The sequence below is a fragment of the Kogia breviceps genome, chromosome 4 (genome assembly GCF_026419965.1).
Source record: "Kogia breviceps isolate mKogBre1 chromosome 4, mKogBre1 haplotype 1, whole genome shotgun sequence".
Lineage (NCBI taxonomy): Eukaryota > Metazoa > Chordata > Mammalia > Artiodactyla > Physeteridae > Kogia > Kogia breviceps.
The window spans coordinates 83,449,323-83,476,524 of record NC_081313.1 but is presented as its reverse complement, the minus strand read 5'-3'; the positions used below and the strand labels follow the sequence as shown (position 1 = coordinate 83,476,524).

Below are 27,202 nucleotides of genomic sequence, written 5' to 3'. Positions count from 1 at the left end.
TGATAACTATAATTTCTTTTTGTTTGTTTTGGAAAATGAATCTAAGGTTCTTGCAAATAAAACTGTCCTGTCTACACAGCAGTTATTACCAAGTTTGGTGACTACAGTGAAATCATAGTTCTTGTATATCAATGGAAAAATGTGACTTGTACTGAACTTTCTAGTTAGTTTCAATTGCGATAGCTATGGCCAATACTAAGAAATTTTATCTAATATCTAAGATGAGCATTGTTTAATATTAAAATACCTTTCCTCATTCTACTTTGAAAGTTAAAAGGGTCAAAGGAAATAAAAAATAACTTGCCATTTAAGCCACCCTCTGATTCTAGAAATAAAATATTTTAATTCAGTTCCACTTAAAAAATAAAAGTAGTTTCTTTACTCTGACAATGAGCACATTAACCACATTTTCACATACAGAAAGCTTAGGTACATTCAACTGTTTACAAGACATGTCTCCATATAATACATTTACATTCATGTGAAATATATGAACTTATAGAATTGTATATATTTGTGACTTTTGCATCTGGTACCTTTTAAAATGAACACGTACTATGCTTATTTTCTAAAGTCAATTCATATATGATAATTTAAGGTTAGGAGAGTCTCTACTGAAGGATTTGAATAGCTGCATTCATATGAGAATTCAATAATTTTTCTAAACATAAGCCTCAAACTAAAGCTTTAGTAATTTAAGTTACCTAACTGGCAATGGATGCAATTCTTATCAGGATGTACTGTTTGGTTTACAGTTTAAGTCATTTCAAGTGGTTTATACAATAATTATTTGTGCATCAGGGGAAAGTAAGCACCAAGGATAATAAATATTTTTTCACATCATAGATGAAATCACAATGCAATAATCTCAATTTCCCTTCAAAAATCTAATCATTTGAAATGAGCATGTATTTCAAATGCTCAATCTTTAAGTTATCTTAGTGAGATCAACTGACATGCTAGAGATAAGAATGGAAATGGTAAAAACAGATGCTATACATAATATCTACTAACAATGGAATTCAGATACTCTTCTTACATTGATTACCTCCATTCTGGAACTCAGTTTTTTACATCTAAAAAGAACTCTGAAAATAACTAACATTTATAAACTTGTCAGCTATATCTTAAAAAGAAACTCTAAAGATGTCTTTCTTGTCAATATACGAAGAAAGATTGTCCTGATGAACAAAAGCACCTTATGGTAAGGAAATATATAAAGAAAATATTTTCTACAAATTAATATACAAATTTATGTGCATAAAGGTATAGTTATCCCAGCTGCATATGTAATATTTTAAATAATACACAATAAAAATTCAAAACATAGATTGAAAAAATAACCCATATGCCAATACTCCAGTTATTAAATATTGCAGCATATATGTAATCATAACAATTGGGGAAAAAAGGTTTCTAATCTAAATGGTCAATGAAATCTCTTTGGAAATATGCTTTTTAAAAGTCCCCAGTATGGCCATCAGATTTCAAACTATAGGTTTTTGCAGCCCAGATGTGATCCTGTGAAAGTGAAAATGTGTACAGAGGCCACCTCACAGGTTCTTCAGCAAACAGCATTACTGTGTGACACTGGCACAGGCAGTCAGGGCTTTCCTGTTCCTCTTCTTTACCACAGGCACACAGTAAACATCACATTCAGAACAACAGACCTTTATCACCATAAGTTTTGCTACTCATAAAATGCTAATAAACATTGTTTTAAACATTTCCAGATCATGACAAAGGCCTTACCTGAATATATACAAAGAATTCTCTAGATGTCATATATCTTTAAATTAATACAGAGATGTATAAGGAGACACAAATTACTTGCTTTGAACTTTTCAGTCAAGGTTTATTACGTGTCTCTTTCTACTGAACATGTGATTTTTTATAAGTATAATGAGTTCCATCTTCTGTTAAGAAGATTTCATTTTTTTTTCGCAGTGTTTTTTTTGTGTTCATGCATTTCTGTTTTGCTACTCACACCCTTTTTCCGAGATGAGGTATTAGGAACAACCATACTAGAAGGTCCGCTGGGAGCTATACATAAAAAGAAAAACTACTGTTTAGATTTTCACAAGCAATCCAAGTTCAGATAATACAAAACAATCAACAGAAGTTCAAATAACATAAAACAAACTTCTCTTTTTCCCTGCATTCTTCCTGGGAAACTAATTTATTCCATCATTTTTAATTAACATCTAATGTCGTAACGACCTTCAAATTTATACTTCTGGCCCAGGCCTTTTCCCTTACCTCAAGATCTGTATATCCTGTACATCCTATTACAAACCTCTATATAGATATTTGACAGGAAATATAAACTTACCATGTTTAAAACTGAACTCATCATTTTCCCTATAAACATCTATTTTCTTCAGTACCTTCTATCTTACCACTATCTAAAAAGCTGAAAGATTAGAGAACTAGAAACATTCTTGACTTGGGAATCATCCTTTTATATCCAAATCAACATCAAGCCCCAATGAGTTATCAAAAAGTTATTCTAAGCCAGGTTACACTTTTGTATGGATGGGTAAGTTCCTGCCAGACCAATTCTCCTCCTGCAGGTAACAAGTATATGTGCAGGATAAAATATGAAAAAAACAACTACCTGAAGACATTGAAGAGTGTACAAAAGCAGGCATATACTAGAAAAGAATCAGTATTTGAAAGAAGGGAACAACATGGAGTTAGTCCCCCGTGCCCTTTTTAAAAAAGCTTTAGGCTTAAGGACAGGATCCAGTCTGCCCCATGTGGAATGGCTAAAACTACAACATAAAACTCAGTCCTACTAGCATGAAGAACCAGAAGAAAAGTATTGGGGCAAAAATAGCTGCTTGGAAGTCCAGTGGGGAATCCCAAATCTTTGTGTGAAACCTGATCAAGTGTGTGCCTTGAGCAGAGTAAGCTCCTAAGAAGTCTGGCTCAGGCTAAAAGAAGTGAAGTGAAATTTGAGCTGTCAGTCACTTCAGAAGACATAGGTTTGCAATCTGAGTTCAGCCAAGGTTAACTCTTTGCTTTAAAAACAACCCAATACTCTTTGGAGGAACATAAGAGAAACAACAGAGTCCAGCGTTTGTCTAGGATACAATGCAAAATTATTCAGTATATGAAAAACAGGAAATAAACCTTCCTTCTTGGGAATGAGAAAATTTATGAGACCAATCTTGAGATCAGCCAGATTAACAGACAAGAATTTTAAAGCAACTATTTTAACTATGCTCAAGAACAAAGGAAAATATGCTTATAATGAATAAAAATATAGGAAATCTCTGAAGAAAAAAAAACTACAAAGAAGAATCAAAACAAATGTCTAAAACTAAAGAATAAATATATGAAATAAAATTTTTAACAGCAGAATAGAGATGACAGGTAAAAGTGACTATCAACCAGGATTTTATTACCAAAAAAAAAAGTCCTAAGCATGCCGTAGTCAGACTTCTGAGAACCAAAGATAAAGGGAAAACACTGAAAGCAGGCAGAGAAAAATAAAATAAATAATCCATTAACCCATTGCATACATAGGAACTGCAATTCAAATTAACAAAGACTTCTCAACAGAAACAAGGGGAATGACAAGATAGTGGAACAACATCCTTAAAATGCTGAAAAAAACCCTTTCCTCCCAAATTCTCTGTCCAGCAAAACTACCTTTCAAGAATGAAGGTAAAATAAAGATTTTTTTTTTCAGATATAGTATAAGAAATGGTAAAAAGATTCAGGTTGAAGGGAAATGAAACCAGATGGAAACAAACACTTAAAAGAAGAAATAAAGAACATTAAACATTAAAAATAGCAAATATGTGGATAATTAAAGACTTCTTTCTCTTTTTAATTTCTTTAAAATACATATGACTCTTTAAAGCAAATATCATAACATTGTACTGTAGCCTTTATAATACATGTGGAAGTAACACATATGGGTAACTTTGTGTAAAAGATGGGAAGAAGGGAAGGTAAACACACCTATACAGTTGGAAGGTTTCTACATTTTACGTTAAGTGGCACAAAACTGACTTGAAGTAGACCATGAAAAGCCAGAAATGTGTATTTACTGCTACCAATAAAAGAATAATGCAAAAATGTATAGCTAAAAAGCCAATAGATAAGTTGAAATGAAATTCTAAAAAATACTGAATTAATAAAAAAAACAGGCAGGAAAGAATAAAGGAATAATAATCAGAAGGAATAAACAGAAAATATAATAAAAGAGTAGACCTGGGCTTCCCTGGTGGCGCAGTAGTTGAGAGTCCGCCTGCCGATGCAGGGGACACGGGTTCATGCCCCAGTCTGGGAAGATCCCACATGCCGCGGAGCGGCTAGGCCCGTGAGCCATGGCTGCTGAGCCTGCGCAGTCCGGAGCCTGTGCTCCGCAATCTGAGAGGCCTGCGTACCGCAAAAACAAACAAACAAACAAACAAACAAAAAACCCAAGAGTAGACCTAACTCAACCATATCAATAATTACATTAAATGTTAATGGACTATCAACACTAACTATAAGGCACATATTGTTATTTGTTAGAATGGTCTTTTTAAAAAGCCAAATATATGCTGTCTAAAAAAGATCCCCTTAGGGCTTCCCTGGTGGCACAGTGGTTGAGAGTCCACCTGCTGATGCAGGGGACACGGGTTCGTGCCCTGGTCCGGGAGGATCCCATGTGCCGCGGAGCGGCTGGGCCCGTAAGCCATGGCCACTGAGCCTGCACGTCCAGAGCCTGTGCTCCGCAACAGGAGAGGCCACAATAGTGAGAGGCCCGCATACCACAAAAACAAAACAAAACAAAAGATCCCCTTAAATATGAAGACAGTTTGGTTAAAAAAAATATAAACATGCATGAAGACCTAAATAGTCATTTCTTCAAAGAAGACATACAGATGACCAATAGGCAAATGAAAATATGCTCATCATTGCTCATTATTAGAGAAATGCAAATCAAAACTACAATGAAGTACCACCTCACACCAGTCAGAATGGCCATGATTAAAAAGTCTACAAATAACAAGTGCTAGCGAGGGTGTGGAGAAAAGGGAACCCTCCTACACTGTTGATGGGAATGTAAACTGGCACAGCCACTATGGAAAACAGTTTGGAGGTTCCTCAAAAAACTAAAAATAGAGTTATCATATGATCCAGCAATCCCGTTCCTGGGCATATATCCGGAAAAAACTATAATTCAGAAAGATACATGCAGCCCTATGTTCATAGCAGCACTATTTACAATAGCCAAGACATGGAAACAACCTAAATGTCCATCGACAGATGAATGGATAAAGAAGATATGGAATATATATACAATGGAATACTACTCAGCCACAAAAAGAATGAAATAATGCCATTTGCAGCAACATGGATGGACCTAGAGATTATCACACTAAGTGAAGTAAGTCAGAAAGACAAATACCATATGATATCACTTATATGTGGAATCTAAAATATGACATAAATGAACTTATCTACGAAACAGAAACAGACTCACAGATATAGAGAACAGACCTGTGATTGCCAAGGGGGAGGGTGGGGGGGGGAGGGATGAATTGGGAGTTTGGGATTAGCAGATGTAAACTATTATATACAGAATGGATAAACAACAAGGTCCTACTTTAAATTAAAGCACAGGGAACTATATTCAATATCCTGTAATAAACCAAAATGGAAAAGAATATGAAAAAGTATATATATATAAAACTGAATCACTTTGCTGTACAGCAGATATAACACAACATTGTAAATCAACTATACTTCAATAAAATAAATTAAATATATATATATATATATATATATATATATATATATATATATATATATATACCATGCATACTGTAGTCATAAGAAAGCTGAAGTAACTAAATTCACATTAGATAAAATAAACTTTAAGACAAAGCATTACTAGAAATCAAAGAGGGAAATTTCATGATGATATTGGGGCAATACATTAGGAAGTCATAACAATCAAATGTGTATGCACCTAATAACAGGGTTTCAAAATTCACAAAGTAAAAACTGACCAAATTAAATAGGGAAGCAGACAATTCCACAATTGTGAGTAGAAACTGCTCTCTAAGCAACTGCTAGAACAATCAGAACCCCCTCTCCCTTGTACGTGTTGCCCTCCCCCCAAATGGTAAATACACAGAAGATCTGAGTAACATTATCAACAATCTTGACCTAATGGATACTTACAGAATGCTACATCAATAAACTATGGAATAATTCTTTTTTAGTGTACTTGGTACATTTATTATGCATCTAAAACATAGAGAACAATGTACCATGATTCAAAGAGTATTCAAGTCTTAGGTCTACTGACTACTAGCTACATGAACAGGGACAAGTCATAACCTCTGCAACTTTCTTCATCTGTAATGGGCAACAACACAATCAAATATGCCAAGTAAAGACAGAAGAAAGCTGATAAAAGATAGTTGAATTTGGTAGTTACAGCACCAGACTGAGAATGGAAAGATTAAAATACTCTAGGGAAAGAGAAAAAAAAAATCTTTCAAACAAAATGACTAAAGTGATGCCTTGGTTCAAAAGAAAAGCAAAAGAAGACAAGACAGTCCATAAATCAGTTTAGAAAAGTATGAGTATGAAATATATTTTATTAACATATGTGAGAAGAAGGGGGGATAATTAATGGAGGAAAAAAACCCCCAAATATGTAAATAGGCTACAATAACAGAGTTCCTAGAGTCTAATGATCCTACTTAAAAACAGATCTTTACCTCTACAAAGCAAGCTATTATTACTCCTCTAATTGCTATATTGAATCCACAAATTCACACACACTCCTAACCTGTTTTGCTGCTTGCTTTAGTACTCTTTATGGTAGCTGCTGGCATTGGGAGGATCTTTGCAGGTGTATACGTATTTAAAGATACTTTTCTTCTTATTATTGGACTGGAACGTGAAGCTGAAGAGGCTGGAAAAAACAAACAAACAAACCCAACATGGTAATTCAATAATTTTCTGACAATTCTATCAAATCTAAACTAACTAGATTACAAATAATTATATCAGATTGTCTTCCTATATCACCCAGATAAGATTTATCTTCAAGCAAAAGAAATTTAAAGATTTTTTTTTCTTTCTAATTAAGGTGGGGAGATTGAGAGGTATGAAAAGGACAAGTAGATACAATTCTTAAGTATGAAGTCCTCTGGGAAAGGATAGTCTGGAGTGGGGGAGCTATTGGCATGAGCTTTTGGGTTCCTAAACAAAGGGAGTTAAGGAGATAACAAAAGATCGATTTGCCTATTTTTGTAATTTTGGAAGAGGACCTGATAGCAATAAACACTGTGTCTCTAAAAAATCAATATGTGGGCCAATTATGGCAAATGTGCCTTTGGTGGTTGATACCTACACTGAATGAATATAAATTTCATGGCAGAAGATCAAAGTAGCCACTAATAAAATAATACACAAGTGATTAAAAAGTGCCTAAAACATCCTATAAAGCACCACATCATTACTTAGCTCTTTTCTGCTTGCATTTTTTATCCTATTATAACTTCCACCTCTAACTTATCCAATTAGTATTCTCACACCTTTTCTACCAACCTGATATTGTCAGTGGCTCATTGTAAGCTATCTACTAGTTACCACAAAATTAATTTTGTCCTAGGTGAGAAAAAAATCTGTGAATGACAGATATTAACAATGTCTTCTCCCTTGTTATGAATGCCACAAATTCAGTATAGTTCTATATTATGATGTTACTTCCTTGACAATCCAGGGAATTAAGTATAAATTACATAAATATATTGTGATTACTAAATATTTATTCTGCACTTACACTATAAAATACAGGATTCAGATACTTCCATCATAATTGGAACCCTATTTTCTTTAATCAAAGAGAATGGAAAAACCATACACTTTAGGAGACCTGGGTTTTAGTCTTGCTTGAGCACTAACTGGTTAATTTCCTCAATGGTGTCTCTAAGTTCTTCTCTTAAAACAGTAAGCTTTTCTCAAATGAAATCTTAAATAAAATGGATCAAAGCAGATACTCTGATTGAAGCAACAACAGAAGACACAGGCCTAATCACTCAGCATCCTTCTCTTCCTCATGGAACTTCCTAAAGCTCTTAGGAATATAGTCTGAAGACCAATGAATTAGATTAACTCTAAGGCTTATCCAACTCTATGAACTGCATTAACTATATTTACTTTCTCATCTAGTTCCCTTAGTAAGTAATGGAATGAAATTTTAAGAGAACTAAAGGGGTTGAGGTACAACTTGTGTCCATAATATAGAGAAGAGTTAATGAGAACTAGAAAGGAATTTAATATCCTTCATTTCATTAATATACCTCAATAATACACTCTGTACACTCTTGAGGAACTGAATTCACTAACCAAAGAAATGAAGCCATCATAAGATAGCAATGCCACAGCATAAACATTCAAAGATTACCTTTTGGAAATATTCCACCAAAATTCTCTTTCCAAAACAGATGTCATTACTGCTACTTTACCTTTAAGTCATTTACTAAAGATCTTCTAAATTCAAATTCATTAATGCCTACCCTAAATTCTTATTTACTAATTACAGTCTTTCTTTAATCTCTATTTTAAGATTATAAATCCCTGACCCAGGGAAGCATTGAAATGTCAAGTATAAAGAAGGGTAAAAGAGAAAAGGAGAATTTATTTATTCAGTTTCTCTACTGCGTTGAGGGGCAGCATTGTCCATTCTATCAGCTAACAGAGAACATAAAATGAAGAACATCCTTCAGTTTCCTGACTTTGACTGTAGAGCTTGCAGGTTATTTCATTTAGAGTATTATCATTTCTCAGAATCAGACACATTCATATGTACATTTAAAACTGAAACCTACTTCCCCAAGCCATTCCTAAAGTGAAAATATTTTAGAACATTCACACCAAGATACCTCTCCATTACCCTCAATGGTTAAAAGCTGACCTCTACCACCAGATGTGAAAGAGAAAGGCAAAAATGCAGGGGGCACTGTTTGGACAGAATACACTGAATAGAAATCTGTAGAATAACACATTGTGGTTCCCCAGGGAAGGGAAGAGAGTAACAGCAACACACGAAAGTGGCTTTCATCCCAAGACCTCCAATTTCATTCTTGGGAAAAACATATTTACAGCATTCTCCTTACAAAAAGGAGCTGGTATACATAGAAAGTTTGTACCTTTCCTAAGATATGACTAGAACTAGCAAGACTCTTAACTCTAAGCAGAGCATTCTCTTCCAGAATGAATGCTTCCTAAACTGGAAATTCCAATGTGTCAAAGGATCCTACAGAGCTGAAAATGACAACAGCCAGCTGACTTCTCACATCTAAAAAGGAAGCCCTGAACATTTCCCTAACTGAAGTCCCTCAGAATAGTTCTACATGATGTTTAAATACATTACCAAAAAAAAGTGTTTTCTCAGCAAGTAAGTTCTGGAAAATGTGGGTATATAGTTTTCTTTATAGAAAGAAGAACCTTAGCTGTTTATATGCTGATGAAACTACACCTCTTGAAAGGGAGGTGGGATATAATAAAGTTTCCAAAACTTACTTAGCCACAAACCCCCTTCTTTTTTTTTTTTAAAAAAAGAGGAATTAACCTCTTCAGAATATTTTCTGCAGAACACAATTTAAAAAACTGTTGTCCTAATTTGCTCTCTTTAGTTAAGGGCTCTTTCTGAGTCTATATGACTGCTTATCAAAAGTGGTGAAGGGATGGGCATGTGGCATGTGTAGGTTAATACAGACTGATGTTTTTTCATTTTTAAAAAGCTTATTATAAAATGACATACAATAGGAATGTGAAAATAAGACTATGACTCTATATTACATGTTGCTGATTTTATTGCTGGGTCTTAGATTTTTCCCCCCTTTCTGTAAAAAAGAAAAAAAAAAAGTCTTTGAGGAAGAGTCAAGACAACAGCCTGGTACATTGCATATTACACCAAAGAATTCTAAATAATGTTCTTCTCTTTCTCTCCTAAAATTCTATTTATTATCACTATTGAATTTATGTTTTTATAATTATTTTTATATACAGATAATCTCTATTGCCTAAAAATCAAATAATAATAATAATAATTTTCCTACAAATTTCAGGGGTCTTCTGTGGAACTTCACTTGATGGAGAAGCAATGGAAGCAAGAAATTCATCCACCTGCTTTAAAGACAGGGCATTGTGAAGAGTTTCTAGAGGACAAATAGATGGCACCATCGAATACAATTCAAAGCCTGAGGGAAAAAAAACAAAAACAAAAACAAAAACAAGAGTTGGATATCTTAAAAATCATTAATTAAAAAGGAAGAAGACCATTGCTTAGAACTAGACAGTTTAGGTCTTTTCAATCTATCACATGCAAACACATGAGATCTCTGAAGTCATGACACCAGATGCTATGCAGTATGGGGTTAGATCAAGATGTAACAAAGATTTCATTTTAAATGTAACCACATAGTACAGCATGCACATAATTTCATTCTGTATTTTGGTAAAATCTAAGAATAATACTTAAAGAAAAAAACCTGAGGGAATAATAAACAGAAAAAAATACAGGTTTTTCAGTTTTCACTTTTTAGAGTCAGGTCTGTTTGATAGGTGAATAAGCTAATGCCATAATGTGTCCCTGATGCCAGAATACTAAAGGTAACTTCTTGTTGAAAAACAATTAAGCGATTACTTGTGAAGAGTGCTTTTAAATACTTTTCTAGTCATAACAAGGCCAATAATACTCTCTAGTGTGACCCCAAAATAACATCCATTCATTTACGCTGAAATTAAAATTCCAAAACATATTTCACCTACCTTTATTGAATTAACACAATAATTCTATTGTTGGAAATTGCTAGCTGAGTGAAGTCAGGCCAAGTAAAAAGCAATACAAAATACAAATATGTTTGTATTCAACAATGGCACAGGAATACAAAAATTTCATGAAACAAACCATGCAGATATGTATTAATACCATCAGTGAAACAAAAGCACTTAAATATACAGTTTTTTTTTAAACAAATAGGACATAGGTTATTCACTTTTTATAAATATTGCCTATTTATTTAAATTTTATTCAACTGAATGGCTTTTAAAATTGCTTTTATATACAACTAAACTAACAAGTCTTTCTGCATGTACTTTTTCAAAAATTTAAACTGGTTTTCCTCCAAAAGAAATACTTCTAATGTTTAGTTTCTAAATAAAGTCTAATATTCTTAACTTAAAAGTAAAAATTAATTAAACTCAAATAGACTGGAAAACTCTCTGCTTTAATAGGCATGTGCTCATTTTAACACTAACTTGATATTTATTTAATTTTGGAAGAAAATACTGACCCAAGAACTGTCTAATTCTTAGTTGCAATAGGGAAACTCTGGTTAAAAGAGAATCTAATCTTTCAATGAAAACAACAAATCCTTTGATTAACAAAACTGGTATGTTTGATTTTCAGGTGCAAACCAAAGCATGACAGAACATTACATATACTTAAAACAAAACAAAACTATAATACCATAACAGCAGCTAAAGCACCTAAGTTAAGCACTAAAGAAATTAGGCTTCCACAAGTACTACATTTCTTTAAAAGTACAAGATTCATGCAAATAAGCGCAAACCCTTTCCTTGCATTACACTAAACTTAATACTGTGGCTTTTTAATCCTTTCCTCAGAATGTTTATAAGTCTTTTGTAACAACTGTTTTCTTGCACTTGCCTGTTAGATTTTATAACAGGCAAATGACAATATAATCAAGTCCCTTTGGACTACATCTTTTTCCATCTATCCTTAGTAAACTTTTTCTTTAATGCACAGTGAAAGGGTTAGCGCAGCAGTTTAAAAAGCCACCCTGCTGTCAGGTTTAGAAGCTATAAAAACATACCACTGGAGCCTAGAAATTCCACAGAGGAAACGGACCAGCACCTATAGAGGTGTAGGTGTTCTGCACAGAGGCCCAGAAAATAAGGTAAAGCACTGTCAGAAGATACTTGTTTCACCATGTTCTTTGAACTAAAGATGAAGGGGAGTGGTAAGTCCATAATATGTGTTAAGATGGAAAAAACATGAAAGTTAAGGAAAATAAAAAGAAAAAGAGTCAAATGACAACTCATAGGACAGATAAGACAACACAGCATAAAAAAGAAAATTTGAAACCCAAAAGAAATATTTATAGAGTTGAAAGGGATGCATTTTATACGCATCAAGTCACACAATGTGTGGAAAATCCACATTTTTTAAAAAGTCTAAACCAAAAGAATATAAAATTACTCTATTTTCTATTAAACTTAACAAAAGCTTTTTTTTTTAAGCTTCAATAAACAAAGATTTCTCCTATATAAAACTTGCAATACTGGCTATAAACACATAAGCATTTTATACAAAAACTATAGTCAGTCTTAAATCTTCAATGTCTCTTCTTTAGAATTTTGTGACTTCGGTTTTTCTTGTTACTTCGGTTTTTCTTGTGACTTCAGTTTTTCTTCTAATAAGTTCTTATGCATGTGGGTTCTTTAGAAGCTGCAGCTGTATCAAATAAGGATCTTTTTCTTCAAAAAGTAGCATTTAAACAGCTACAATGGAGGGAAAGCACATTTAGCTTTAAGGCTAAATTTTCACTTGTTGAGGATTAGATCTTACTCCACCTTCAAGAAGTTATTAGTGAACTGTTAACTTAGGGGTGCTGTTAAAGGATCCAGAAGGAGATGACTATAAACTTGTGTTCAACCCCTGAGCTTCATAATAGTTTCTGAAAGACCTGACTTGAGTTTTTGAAAGACTTACTTACAATTAAAAAGAAAGAAAAATTGCATGGATAAAAACAACTTCATTCAGAATAAAAGCAAAAACGAGTTATGTTTTCTTTTAAATTCTTTGATTCTGAGTTATTTTTAAATGATTAGTAAATATTCCCTCTTGTCCCACATGAAAAAAGCTCTATGTAAGAAAGCTGTAATAGTGCAAAATTCAGCTTATAAATAATGGCCACAAAACTTTCCTGTTCAGCCTCAAAAACTGAATTTAACTGAACTGGTTGTCATATTTTTAGCCTAGTCTTCTTCCTATCAGGAGCCCTCCAAATTCTAACAAAAAGCAATGGCACCCCCCGCAAATTGGTTGCTTGACAGCAGCAAACCATATTGCCACATGAGGACAAAGTGAATGCTGAATGAAGTTTTCAGAGTGCTCCAGACCAAGTTGGGTTTTGCTTTAGACAGCCAGGGATAAATAATGTTACACAGTGAAAGCTACATCCCCTGGTTCCCAAGAAGTTTTCAAAGACGCAACTCATTCGGCTATTGGACAAGCATGGTTCTGTATTTTTGTTAAATAGCTCAATGAAACAACCATGTGATCATGGTTGAAAGAATTGGAAGACTGGGATTCACCTATATTCACTAATATGTATAAAATAGATAACTAATAAGAACCTGCTGTATAAAAAAATAAAATAAAATTCAAAAATTCAAAAAAGAAAATAAATTAGGAAGAAAAACACATTAAAATTATTAAGAATTAAAAAGAAAATAAATAATACTAATTGTATTTTTTAAATTACATAGATTGATCACTTGAGAAATCAAAAGGAATTTTTAGGTGCTAATTAAGTATTAAAACTCATCATTGTGGTCATTTAAAAGTTTGATGAGTAGTGCTAAGTTATTGTGTAAATTACAGATGAAAAAGGGAGCTAGACAGTATCAATATTTTGGGTGAATAATAAGTTAGAATTGTATGCCAATTGAAATTAAGGACTGAGAAATGAATGATACTGTATACCCCACATATTTTGAAACAGAAGAAAAATAAAAAAGGATGAAGCAGGGGATTATCTTTTAAAATAAAAGCAAAACGTACCATTGGTTGGGTGTCGAGCAAATGAGATAGAAAACCTTTTAACAGCAGAACCGCGTGTGGCGTCTGAGAAAGAGAAAAACAGGTACCTGAAATTCGTAACAGCTACCAAAAGAAGGACACTTAAAAAAAGAGGAGGAAAAACAAATATATAAGGAGGTTAGAATTAGGTGACATGCAGAAGGGACAATGAGAGAGGGAAATAAGCCAAAAACTGGTTAAAAGAAGTAAATGGCTTGATGATAGAGGCAAAGTGTTTAATGAAATATACAAAAGAAAGAAAAGCAGGATGAGCTGGCAATTCTGGGAAAGCCATATTTTACTGAGTAAAATAAATTTGTGGATACATGAGAAAAAGTTTCAAATAAAGCTAATTCAGAAAGGGCTAATAAACACTCCTATAACAAAAGGGGCAAGCTTCTGTGAGCCTCAAGAGATGTTCTGAATACTATAATTTAAGGTGTATTAACAATAATGAGAGGATTTCCTTCTACTAGGGGTCCTAAAATATTCTCATCTTATGTTTATTCTTATAAAAATATTGCCAATATGATATTTTCTTCTACTTATAAACATTCCATTCACTTTATTTAGATCAATACTAGTAAATAAAATAAGGTTTAATAATGAACAAACATTTAAAAGTTCAAAGAAAGATTTACTCTTTATAATATGGCTTATCAACTATTTAAAAGAATACACATGATGCAGTTCTAAATTTCATATTTCAGTGAAATATTCACTGAACAAGTACTATAAATCTAACTACATTTAACTGTTTGACGAAACATGGACCCAAGTAGTGAATAACAGAGTACTGACAGTCACTTAGGCAAAGGGTGCTAGGATTCCACTTGCATCAGTCAGTGGCCTTAGGCTTGCCTTTGAGAAATATCGTATGCTCATGGGTGTGTGCATGGGTGTAGGTATGAATCTGTGTGTGCATGTGTGCACATACCATCTATGCAGCCAGAAGAGGTCAGCTTTTTACGATGAGTACGAGCATAATCCTGTAGGTTAGGTGCGCTTGAAGAACCCCCGAGCACCGAGGTGCTAAACAGGCCCGCACAGTGAGACCCTGATGGGAGTTAGAGAAAATACATACAACAACGGGTGTTCTTCTATTCACATTGGGAATTCATGCAGCATGCAATAACATGGCTCTTACCACACATATCTGGCAGTGCCCTGAACAGGCTCACAATTCACTTTTAATGTCAGCTTAATACAATCACCACCACCATTTATCATATGTACAAATGGAGGCATTTTACACTGGAGAAAATGTTCTTTGAGGAAAATAATATGCCCACACAATAATCAAACATATACGTATTTTAAAAAGCACTATCATAAAAATTAATTTAGGATGATAAGGAATTCTGTCAATCAATTTGCATGAGCAGGCCATATAAAAAACTTCTCCTAGCATAAATTAAATCATATTAAATCAATGTATACCTGTAAATGAAGAAGCTTTCCTGATGCCCTTGAATTTGAGTTATCAATATCTATTATGAAATTTGTGAGAAGACCAGGTGAAACAATTCCTTTTAAGTGGTCATTCAGGCCTAAATCACTCAAATTCCTAATACTTAAATGATTTAAGATCTTAATTAATAAGCTCCCAATTTGATGCTTAACTTGTAGTAAAAGTCTTTGTACCTGAGTAAAACTTTTACCACTGGGTAAGGATTAAGTAAATTTTTATCAGATACATTATGATACATAAAGAAAGGAGTAATATATATATATATATATATATATATATATATATATATATATATATATATACACACACACACACATATGTACATATATATATATATACACACACATATATATATATATACACACACACGTGTGTGTCTGTGTGTGTGTATCTGGCAAGACACTGTGGGAATATCAAAAGGTATCAAATTAACATATGTAATTAAAGAGAGATTTTTCAAGTATGTAGGCATCAATGGACAGTTCATAAACTTAGTATAGAGATCATAGTACATAGTCAAAACACAATGAAATTTATTTATGCTGTTATTAAACTGATTTAGACAACTATTTACAGAAAATGATATGTCATTATCTCATGTAGTTTATCTGTCATGAGCTTAAAACTAAAATAAGTTTAGAAAGGTCTTTTTCAATGTTGCTTTGCTTGAGTGTTAGCAAAGAAACAATTATGTTCTATAGGTCAATAAAGAATTAACATTGTCACTGTACATTAGTTTTGCTTTGGCTTTCCTTAAGAGATGACCAAAACCAAAAGGATAATTAATATACCCAGATAGGGTTTGAAACACTCCCCACTTAAAAAATTTTTTAATCAGAATAGTAGATTCTTTTTGTATGCAATAGCATATTTTCATCTTTATCAGCTGGGAAAAATGAAGTTTCCTTCCTAAATTAAAACATGTTGGGATTTTAACTTACAGAATACAAGATTAAAAATGAGCACTGGCAATTAGACTAAGTAGTTTACATTATGGGCATTCAAAAGAGTTATGAAACAAAATTAATGCTATTTCGTATTTATTTCATCAAAACTTCATATTTTGAGCTTTATGACTCAACATTTCTGAATTAGTGTATGTTAAATAAAAACTAAAGCATAGCATTTGGTCATGCTTTCACCTCTGAAGTTTTTACATGTGTGCAAAATAGTGAGTTTAAGGTTTGGAATACAACTTCCTTTAGACCACATACCTACAGTAGGGTTCTGCTTCTGTTCTACAAGAGTTCTTGGTGTTCGCAAGTAATTAGCATTTTCAGATACAACCTGCACAAGGAAAGCAAAATAAATGAACTAAAACAGTAAAATAAATTAAAAAGTCCATACTTCATTTGCAGCCTGTTCCAGACAGACAAAGGTTAATAAGCTGTATGATAAATATTAGTAGAAATACACAAATTATGAAAGATCATGCAAGATCCCCTTCTGAAGGGAGTCCATTTCATATGAGGTCCTTGCAATGAAGTGATGCGAAGCAGGCATTCAGAATTAAATATCATGTATGAAACAAGACAGATGAAAAGAAACAATTAATAGACAATTAATAATTTCACTCTCTCTTAAAAGAAGCCAAATGCCCACTCTTAAACGGCTCCTGTATTTGAAGGGGGAAAAAACAATCACAAACAAAAGAAAGGACAGACAGACTGTTGAGATCACCATACAATTACTGATCCATGCACAGGCTTTATCAGAGTAACCTTTAAATATTCACAGCCTTAATGGATACCATAATCCCTTTTCCTATAATCAATGCATTGTATTTCCAAAAGGAAATTGCTGAAATTCTCGGAAAAGTCATGTGTATGAGCAGACCTTCCATTGTGAAAAAACAAAACACCAAAAAAACCCATAGTATTTTAAGTTTCCAAATGTCATCACAAAAAGTCCTTCTGAAGTAACTTTATTTTGACCCCTTTTGTTGGGTCATATTGTTGATGGGCACATATACATTGTCCCCTTTTATCTTAAAGAGAGCATTAAGATATTATACAACTAATAAAAACCCATACTGTATGTAATTATTAGATACTTCCAGATAATAGAAAGCGAGGGAGAGAACCATCAGTATTAGATGTATCCTGCTAATTAACACAGGGCCACATAAATTTTGAAATTTAAAAAAATGTTCACATTCTCAGCAAATTCCAAATGGAATCTGGTTTTCAATTATGGGGGAAAAGGTTATTAAATTTTCTTATCAAATTATGTAATTTCATTTCTGAATGTTTTAAAGAACAAATAAGGCAAAAAAAGATTTCTTTACATTTAAAAATTTTTAATTAACAAGCTAAAGTTCCAGGAGTATAAAATTTATTGACTAATTTAAAAATCCTGGATATTTAAAAAAAACCCAGTAAAAATGCTAAACACATGCAATGTAAGTGGTTTCTTTCCCTCAAATATTGTGAGACATTACAAGCATTTTTAAGTGATTTCAAAATTTAAAAACAGAAGGATTTACTCTGATGTAAAATATAAGGGATTAGATGTCCTCAAAGACAGCTGTTTGTTGCTCTGAATGCGGGGAGGAAAAATGTTTAATGAAGTAAAGTTTAAAAACCTGTTGCCATGAGCCAAAAATACTGGATGTGAAAGCCAATGATTTGGGGGAGACAGGGGAAGAAGTGATTTGTTCCCCTGATCTGCGTCTTCGACGCCCAGTACCCACACCACTGGTGTAATGCAGCCAGGTACCAGTACCCTCTGGGCTAGACACACTCAGGGGGCTCTCTTCCTGGAAGTGAGAAAGGGGCAAAAAAAAAAAAAAAAAAAAAAAAAAAGCAGAGCATGCAAAGTTAGATACAACAGAGCCAAATGATCAGAAAGAAAAAAAAATACAGTTTGTTTGCATTTGTTTATCAATTTTTAAAAAACTATTAAACAGTAATTTGGGAGCCAAATATTTTAATATTTGAGAAATTGACAGGAATCACTTATAAATCTAATTGTAAGTAATAATGATTATGAGAGTTACATTACTCTCTTAAATATACAAAATATTTATACTGCTTAATAGTTGTCACTTCCCTCTTAGAACCGGAAAGATTTTAACAATTTTTTATCTTAGCAATGTTAAAAATAGGATATTCAAGAAGTTTTATGCTATACTGGGCAAACTTTTCAACCCAAAGCACTAAAGAATTCGGCAAAGGGTTAAAGAGACTTCATTGTATATATGTATGAAAGGAAATCTGTCTGCCAGACAAAAAAAATTAGAGATCCTAAGATGGAGGATTCAAATTGCACTTGTTTACACTTTCAAGCTATCTATTTCTTTACCCCCTCCAAAGATTATTCATAGAGTTCAGTAGGCAAAACATGCAGCAAACATTCTCATTTTACATGTTTGCATGTTCAGGTTTCAGACAGTGAGGACAGAGTAAAATCTACTTGCACAAAATGAAGAGAATAGTCTTTTTCTCTGTATGTCTTTTGGAAGTACAAACTTCTGATATCCATGGAGATGATGGACGCTGGAAAAAGTCTTCAAGGTTTTAGTTGAATAATTTACCTTATGGAAGTAAAAGTTTAGCATGGCATAGAAATAATCTCTTGAAAGCAACTATTTAAGTATTTACGAGAAAAAGGTTTATAAATGTGTTCTGTGTTTTAAGAGTTAACAAAAAGGGAAGTGATTTTGTTGAAGATTTCACAAATACAGATGAGGTGCAAAACGAAGACTCAGAATACGTTTGACTGTATCAGTGTTACAGACTTCTTCTGGAGTTCAGAAAAAAGGTTTAATGGTGAAATTCTGAACAGTCTCATGCATTGCAGATTGCTTTGTTCAACAACACCAAAATCACTGCCCTCACACAAATGGTATTTTTTAGGTTACATTAATAAATGTCATTTCCCAATTTTCTGAAATTAAAGATAACTGGACATAACCCCAGGTTTCTCATTCTAAAATTAAGCTATAATAGAGCAAATAATCCTAAATTCTACAATTGTTAATCATCCTCTTTTATATTGGGTTGGCTGAAAGAGCGCACAGAAAAACCTGAACGAACTTTCTGGCCAACCCATAATTAACTTAAAATATCCCATTCACGGGAACCCTAACTAGTATACATTTTTCATTGTAAAATTACAACAATCTATTTTATTGAGATGTTTTTCCTATACATAATTGTCAAATTGGGACATATACATTTGAAATTTGAGAATCAAAATCACATATGTTTGTATAATTTGGGGCTATAGAAATGAGCATAATTCTCATTTGTTGGTGTTTATGTTCTTACTCACCAACTGCTAGATGTTATACCTAACTCTTAAGATGTGACATATTTAATCATCAACAAAAAATATTTTTCTAACTTAAAAGTTGATGGTTCTTCCTATCTTATACTTTTACTTGAGCATTTAGAAAACATTTATAAGCACTGATCTCAAATCAGTGCTGCGGGAATCATCCTATAGAGAAGATAAATAACCCAAAAATAAGGTATTCAGAGTATAAAAATGTATACAGATGTTACAGATGTTAAAGATTTACTTAAACTTTATTCCAACTGCTCAACTTTGCTTTTAAATGTTATTTTAGTAGTTATTTAAATGTTATTTTGTTAGTGAGCCTAAGAATTAGCCTAAGTTATTTAATTATAGACCTTAATACAAAGGTAAATTTTTCAACCATAGCATCAAATTTTCAAGTTCCTATACTGACTTTTGCAATCAGGTTAACAATTCAGAATTTCACATCTTAATCTACAGTGTCATTGGAATCAGTTGTTGCTGAAGCATCTCTGGCAATTCCTCACTACTTTTAACCAAAAATTATTCCTGATCCATTAAATCAGACTTTTTAAAAAGTTCTTTATTAGAATAACCTAAAGTGACAAGAAAATAATGGATCAAGTCTTCAAAAGGCCTTATTTTACTATTTCTATTCAACTTTGCTATGAAAACTATAAAGCTCCAATTTCTAAAATTAATCTTTGTATTTTCTAACTGCCTCTATTATTTTAAAAAATTTATTTGAAAAATAAAGTTGACAATTAAAAATCTGTTAGGTTCCCAAGCTTGATAATTAAAGCTGTATTTTCTTTTCTGTTTTACTTAAATATAGTTAGTTTACTTCATAAAAAACATGCTCTGATATATACTTACTTCATTTGCAGCCATCTTCCTAGATCTTGGAAGTGGAGACTTCCTATGTATATGAATTGGCTCTGATACCATAGGTTTAAACAATATCACAGCTCGATCAACCTCATCTTTTTTAGAAGTATGTGGCTCATCATCACTATCAATTTTAAAAGATCTCCTGCCTTCATTCTGTGCAGAAAGAATATAACATAATAAAATTCAGATAAAACAAATCAACCTCTTCAGATGAACAAATTCAACCACCAACTGGTGTAGTCACTTGCAGTACATATACAAATTTGTTTATTCAAGTGAATTAATAATTGAATTCTTATCACAGCCTAGTATTATTCTGGATATTGTAAGACAGATGACAGAGTTCCTGACTTCAAGAAATACATACTCTTTGGATAAATTAAACCATAAAACGACAATAAAGAGCCATATAAAACAAAGTATTAAATAAATTTCATCCAATGCCCAAATAAATCAGCAATAATAATAAATGACAGTAAGAAAAAAGAGATCAGTTTTGTTACCAGTAATGCCATCAACTCAACCACAAACTGAAACAGTATTTGAAGTTATAAATTTTAGAAAATTCAAACTCTATGCCAAATATTTCCAACAAATGTGATGACTGCATACTTAAATACAACCATTTGATGACTCACTGAATATTTAGTGAGTATGTACCATGTGCCAAGACACAGATGAATAAGATACTGTCCCAAATTATAAGAATCTCACAGTACAGTACAGAAAACAGATACTTTTTTTTTTTTTGTGGTACACGGGCCTCTCACTGTTGTGGCCTCTCCCATTGCGGAACACAGGCTGCGGACGCGCAGGCTCAGCGGCCATGGCTCATGGGCCCAGCCGCTCTGCGGCATGTGGGATCTTCCCGGACCGGGGCACGAACCCGTGATCCCTGCATCGGCAGGCGGATTCTCAACCACTGCGCCACCAGGGAAGCCCAACAGATACGTTTTAAAAAGATACACTAAATATCCATCTAAATAGAATGGGGAGGGCTTCCCTGGTGGCACAGTGGTTAAGAATCTGCCTGCCAATGCAGAGGACACGGGTTTGAGTCCTGGTCCAGGAAGATACCATATGCCACGGAGCAACTAAGCCCGTGTGCCACAACTACTGAGCCTGCGCCCTAGAGCCCGCAAGCCACAACTACTGAGCCCGCATGCCATAACTACTGAAGCCCACACGTCTAGAGCACGTGTTCCACAACAAGAGAAGCCACCGCAATGAGAAGCCCACACACCGCAACGAAGAGTCACTCCCTCTTGCCACAACTAGGGAAAGCCCACGCATAGCAAAAAAGACCCAATGCAGCCAAAAATAAATAAATAAATTTAAAAATAAACAAACAGTATGGATAAATTGGGTAAATTACACTAAAACACATATTTTAAAGCACTAAGAATGGGCAAACTAAAACTAATTACATCAATGACTCTTACGAACATACGTTAGCTAAAAGAAGCCAAGCAGAATTACATAAAAACCTTCATCAAACTAAGGGGTATAGAAAATAAACGTCTTCAACCAGGTAAGGGATATCTAAAAACTTGAAACAATCATCACAATTAATAAATCACTGAAAGACAAGAGTGCCCACCATCACTAAATCTATTCAACATTTTGCTGGACATTTGTCATCATTCACAGATATGATCACATACATAGAAAATTCAAATGACTCTATGGATAAATTATTAGAATGAATAAACAGCATGCAGTAAGGTTGTCAGTTATAAAATTTCTATATAAAAATGAGTTAAAATTCAATATGAAAATAGCAAACAGAAAATGAAACTTCAATAAGCCATTTATGATAACATAAAGAATTTAGGAATTACTCTGACAAAGAAAATATAAGACATTAAAAAAGTCTTAATTTTATCAAGAACATATAAAGAATAGCTCACTAAATTCAGAGCTGTATACCAAGTCCTTGGACTACAAGATTCAATTCTGTAAAAGTGTTATTTCTCTCAACACTGATCTGCAGAGTTTATGTAATTTCAATCAAAATTCCAAAAAGTTCACTTTGAAACATGACCTTTTGCTTTAGTTTGGGAATGAACAAGGATGATACTAAGGATGCTTAGTATCAACACTTCTACTCAACACCATACTAGTCCTAGCCAGTAGCACTTCACAAAAAGCATATTCAAATGACCAATGAATATAAGGTACTAATCCTTACTGGTCGTGAGGGTAATGTAAATTTAAGCCACAACAAGATATCACTACATAGTCCCCGAAATAGCTATATTAAAAACACTAATCATACCAAGTGCTGATAAAGATATGGTAGTATCTTTGGAAAGTTATTTGACTATATTTTTTAAAGTTGAACATATGCATATCCTATAACCCAGCAATTTTACACCTACATATATATCCAAAAGAAATGTGTACATATGTTCAGAAAAAGACCTGAACAAGAATCTTCATAAAAGCATCCATCTTCAAATCTTGAACTGGAAACAAATCAAATGATCATCATAGTGAAAGGGATTAATAAACTGCACCATATTTATTTAATGTAATCCTACGTGGCAACAAAAATGAAGAACAGATGAATCTCAAACACATAATGAAAGAAGCCAAACCCACGGTCTCCACCCCAAAAAAGCACATATTTTGTGATTTCATTTGTGATCATAAAGTCCAAAAATAGACAAAATTAATCTATGGTGCCAGAAGTCATGATAGTAGGTAACTTTGGGGAGAAGGCAGGGAGGTTGTGAGACAGAGGGGGCACAACTGGTTCTTCTAGAATGATATTCTATCTATAACCTGGCTAGTTATACAATTGTATAACTAATTATACAATTATACAAATTGTATAACACAATCACAATTGTGTTCATTTTGTGATATATCATTAAACTACACTCTTATGATTTAGATATGTATGTTTACGAATATGCATTACAGTTTAGTAAAAAAAGTTTAAAGCTGAGTACATATTTAACGTTTGTAAGGTTAAGAATTAAAATGCAGTAATTCATAACAAGTGCTTAGCACAGTAAAGAATGGACTAGTCCTCAAATAGGACTTGAGGACAAAAACAAGAATTATAGTTATCCATTCTAAGTACTGATCTTAAAAATACAAAAAATGTAGAGAAAAAATATAAAATTCTAATATGCGTAAAAATGTTGTCTACCCAAATCATACTTCAAGAAATTTAAACCATCTTGCTACTTAGTTGAGATAAGAACTATAGTACATAATAGAAAATTCTTAAAGAAACCTCATTTATATTGAGAACTGTAGTAACTAAGCAATGAAAATTTCATCTTCATTACCTCCCTTGAAGCTGGTCTATATCCATAGCCAGATGGTAAATTTTTGTCTTCTTCACATCCTTTGGCTCCTGGACTAAAATGTAATTCAACATGAAAGCGCTCCTCAGAGGAAAGATCCTAAAAAATATTACAGAACACTTTCAAAATGAGAAACTTTGAATTATTTACTTACCTCTGGTAACACACGCAAATCAAGACTCTGTTACCTTGTTAGGATCCTCATAAAGCATGATAACAATCTGAGTCATGTAGTTGAGTTCATTGACAACATTTAAATAATCCATAGCTCGTTTCCACTGTTCATCCTTTGACTCCTGAACAAAAGGTAAATGGTAAGCATTTTCTCATATTATGTTACTTTATTTTCATTATGGTAATTTGTTTAATCCTGATACCACACAAATGAGGTGAATACTTAATACTCAACAAGCTTATATATACCTAACAAGCTTTCGTGCTACTGCCACCACCCTAAGTCTAAACTACATCATCTTTCTCTAGATCACTGTGATAGCTCCCTAAATGGTTTCCTCATATCTACTTCTACCTATCGTCTACACAGCAACCGAAGCCATTCACTTCCCTGCTTAAAACCTTTTAATGGCTTCTCAACCCTCTTAGAATCCTCAAAGCATAGCACTGTTACAATTTTATCCATCACTCACTATTATGCTCCAATTATAGGCTTTCTCTCCATTCTTACATCTTCTATGTTCTTTCCACCTTATAAATAAGTGCAAGAAAGTTAAAAGGTGACCACATAAGAGATGTATCTCTCCTCCCCTAAAACAATTCCATTATTACTAATGGATATATAAGCTCTTGCCTTACTAATTAAGGGTCATTTTTTTCCCTATTTCTTTTATTAAAGCTCCACTAATCCTCATTATGTATGCAAGGGATGACACTTCGCTATTCTATTAAGGAATAAAAAAGAAATAAAAACAAGAGAAAAGAACATAGGAATTGGAAAATTTGATGGGAACAGAACACTTACATAGTCTATGGGTAACTCGATAATAACTATTCATCAAGGCCCAATGATAAGATAAATTAAGAATCAGGAAACATATACCAAATCTTCATACATTTCACTGCCCTTTATTTTAAAAAGTACAAAAGAAAACAAAGTTGAATTCATTTTCTTTTAAAGATTATTTTTTTATAGATGTGCATAAATGTATATGCCAATATATACGTAGAAAAAAATTTTTAATTCTTATTTTTTGCTAGTGTGGAGATGGCTGAAAAGATATTTTTGATATATAATAGAAGTGACATTGTATTCTAGATAATCTGTGGTTTGAGTGTACTGAGAAAGAAAGGGGATATTAAAATTTCTAAGCCTGTCTGGTTATCACTTCCACTGCCAATCTCTAAAACATCATTTTCTTCATTTTTTCAAATACAAACTTCCTGGAAATCTTATTAATAGCCACTGCCTCAGCCATCATTAATATGTTGGCTTCCCAACTCTTTACCTTTAACCCAAACCTCTAGCCTTACATATAAACATACTACTGGTCATCTTCACTTGACTAGCCTACTAGTGCCTCAAATTCAAGCTATCTAATCTCATTACTTTCCTTCTAATGGCTGTTACTCCAAGTGTTACTTATCAGTGAATGATGGGTAATTTTGTAGATGATCCTGTTAGAAATATGGGAACCTTTCTTGACTCTCTTTTCTTTCTTACCTTCCATACCTGTAAGCAAAGAAAGGGCCTCAAGGAGAGTGCTGGTGAAAGTTAAAATACCTCAAAAAGAGAGTGTTAGTGAAAGCCTGAAAGGGCACTGAGGAGGCTGTTGGTGAGGGACTATAGGAAGGTTAAAAAAAAATGTTACTGGAAACTATAGGAAAAAGAACCCTTGCTATGTAGTGGCATAAAGTGTAGAAATACTGTAGCCTGTAGACAGTGGAAATCAATGAGCTAGCTACCAAAAATTCCAGGAAAAACTATCAAAGGACCACCAAGATTCTTCTCACTGCCTGTGATGAACTATGAGAGGAGGGAGATAAACTACAGGGAAATGGTTAATTAAAGGAGCCAAGACTTGCAGAGTTCAGAAATAAAACTGTTTCTCATTCCTAGACCCTCCAGAGAGCAAAAAATGCTATAGTTAAAAAGTGGCTTCCAGGAACAACAGAAACGCAGGAATCTGTCATGAAAACATGGGTGTGATTATAAAAACACTTGCTAAGACTTCAGAAAGACTTAAGGCTCACAGACCTTTCAAAGACGCAAAGACTTTCTCAAGATTATACTAGCATGTCTCTCAGATACTCACTATTAAGCAATAAGGACTGCTAAGTACTATCCCTCAGTAGACACAGAGGGAGCCCAATGTAGAAATGGGCTTATTCTTAAGATTTGTGGGTGTGAACTGTTTAATAAAGTAGATTATAAATTACTCCTTTCTGTTTTGTTTTTTAAATTATACCATCTTGAACTAAAAATAAACAGACCTTTGGATCCCCAAACTTCCCTGGACAGAAAGCAGGTTAAAGAAAACTACTTAGCTGCAAATTTGAGCTACTTTTTACAGAAAAGGAAGGATGACCTAGATGAAGCAATCAAGAACCCAAAGTATGAAGCCATGAACCATTATAAACAACTCCCTGGCAGTATGACAGAGCCCTAATTAAGGAATGGGCAGTAAGCACCTAGGCAGATTTCAAAATTGCAATGGACCAGTGACCATGGTGTACCTTCTGTTTTCCCCTCTTTTGAAAAGGTTATCTACAGCAGTTATTCTACGCTTATCCCACCACTGTATGTTGAATGTATGAAGGACAGACAATTGGTATCTTCAGTTCATGGGTCTTTGAAATGAGATTGAGTTCTCTTGAGCACTCAAGGAGCTCTGCCCACAGAGTCCCATCCATACCTGGACCTGATTTAGATAATGAGATCCTGGATGTCAAGTTTATGTTATAATAAATAAGCCTGAGGGAATACTGGAGGAGAGATTACGTGAATTTTGCATGAGGGAGAAATATGGATTGTGTGGGTAACGGACATACTGTGATAGACTCTGTTTTCCAAATATGGCCACCAAAATACATCCAATCTCAAGTATTCATCTTACAATGAGTAAGTGACACTGATAAAACACTCATCTAGTAATATTGGTCTATTCCCCACCCCTTGAACCTGGATGGACTTCTGTGACTGCCTCCACCAAAAAAGATCAGCAGAAGTGATACTACATAACTTCATAAGTTAGGTCATAAAAATGCTTTGTGCTTGCTCCTTGCTCTTTTAGGAAGTTCACTTTTGGAACTCAGCTGCTATGTTCTGAGGAAGAAGATCACAGGAAGAGGCCATTGTAGGTATTCTTGTCAACAACCCCAGCCAAGGTCCCACGTGACAGCCAGCGCATCAAGCACCAGACATGAGAAGAAAGTTGTGAGATGACT

General features: G+C 33.6%; 1 protein-coding gene across 8 annotated transcripts in view; it reads right to left on the bottom strand.

The window, feature by feature from the left end:
• Positions 1 to 321: 321 nt before the first annotated feature.
• The window catches only part of PPIP5K2 (diphosphoinositol pentakisphosphate kinase 2), an 80,073-nt gene continuing 53,192 nt past the window's right edge, over positions 322 to 27,202 (bottom strand). For 2 of the 8 annotated variants that reach the window (XM_067031406.1, XM_067031405.1), the window contains exons 22-29: positions 23,989 to 24,096; positions 23,783 to 23,899; positions 20,466 to 20,633; positions 17,911 to 18,084; positions 16,541 to 16,613; positions 10,086 to 10,226; positions 6,806 to 6,931; positions 328 to 2,043 (exon numbers count right to left, since the gene is read on the bottom strand). In XM_067031406.1, the coding sequence (XP_066887507.1) occupies positions 1,931 to 2,043; positions 6,806 to 6,931; positions 10,086 to 10,226; positions 16,541 to 16,613; positions 17,911 to 18,084; positions 20,466 to 20,633; positions 23,783 to 23,899; positions 23,989 to 24,096 (1,020 nt within the window). In that variant the 3' untranslated portion in view covers positions 328 to 1,930. Of the gene's footprint in view, positions 2,044 to 6,805; positions 6,932 to 10,085; positions 10,227 to 11,864; positions 11,925 to 13,837; positions 13,901 to 14,792; positions 14,913 to 16,540; positions 16,614 to 17,910; positions 18,085 to 20,465; positions 20,634 to 23,782; positions 23,900 to 23,988; positions 24,097 to 27,202 lie in introns of all 8 variants that reach the window. The other 6 variants (XM_067031409.1, XM_067031407.1, XM_067031410.1 and 3 more) reach the window with 5 other exon arrangements.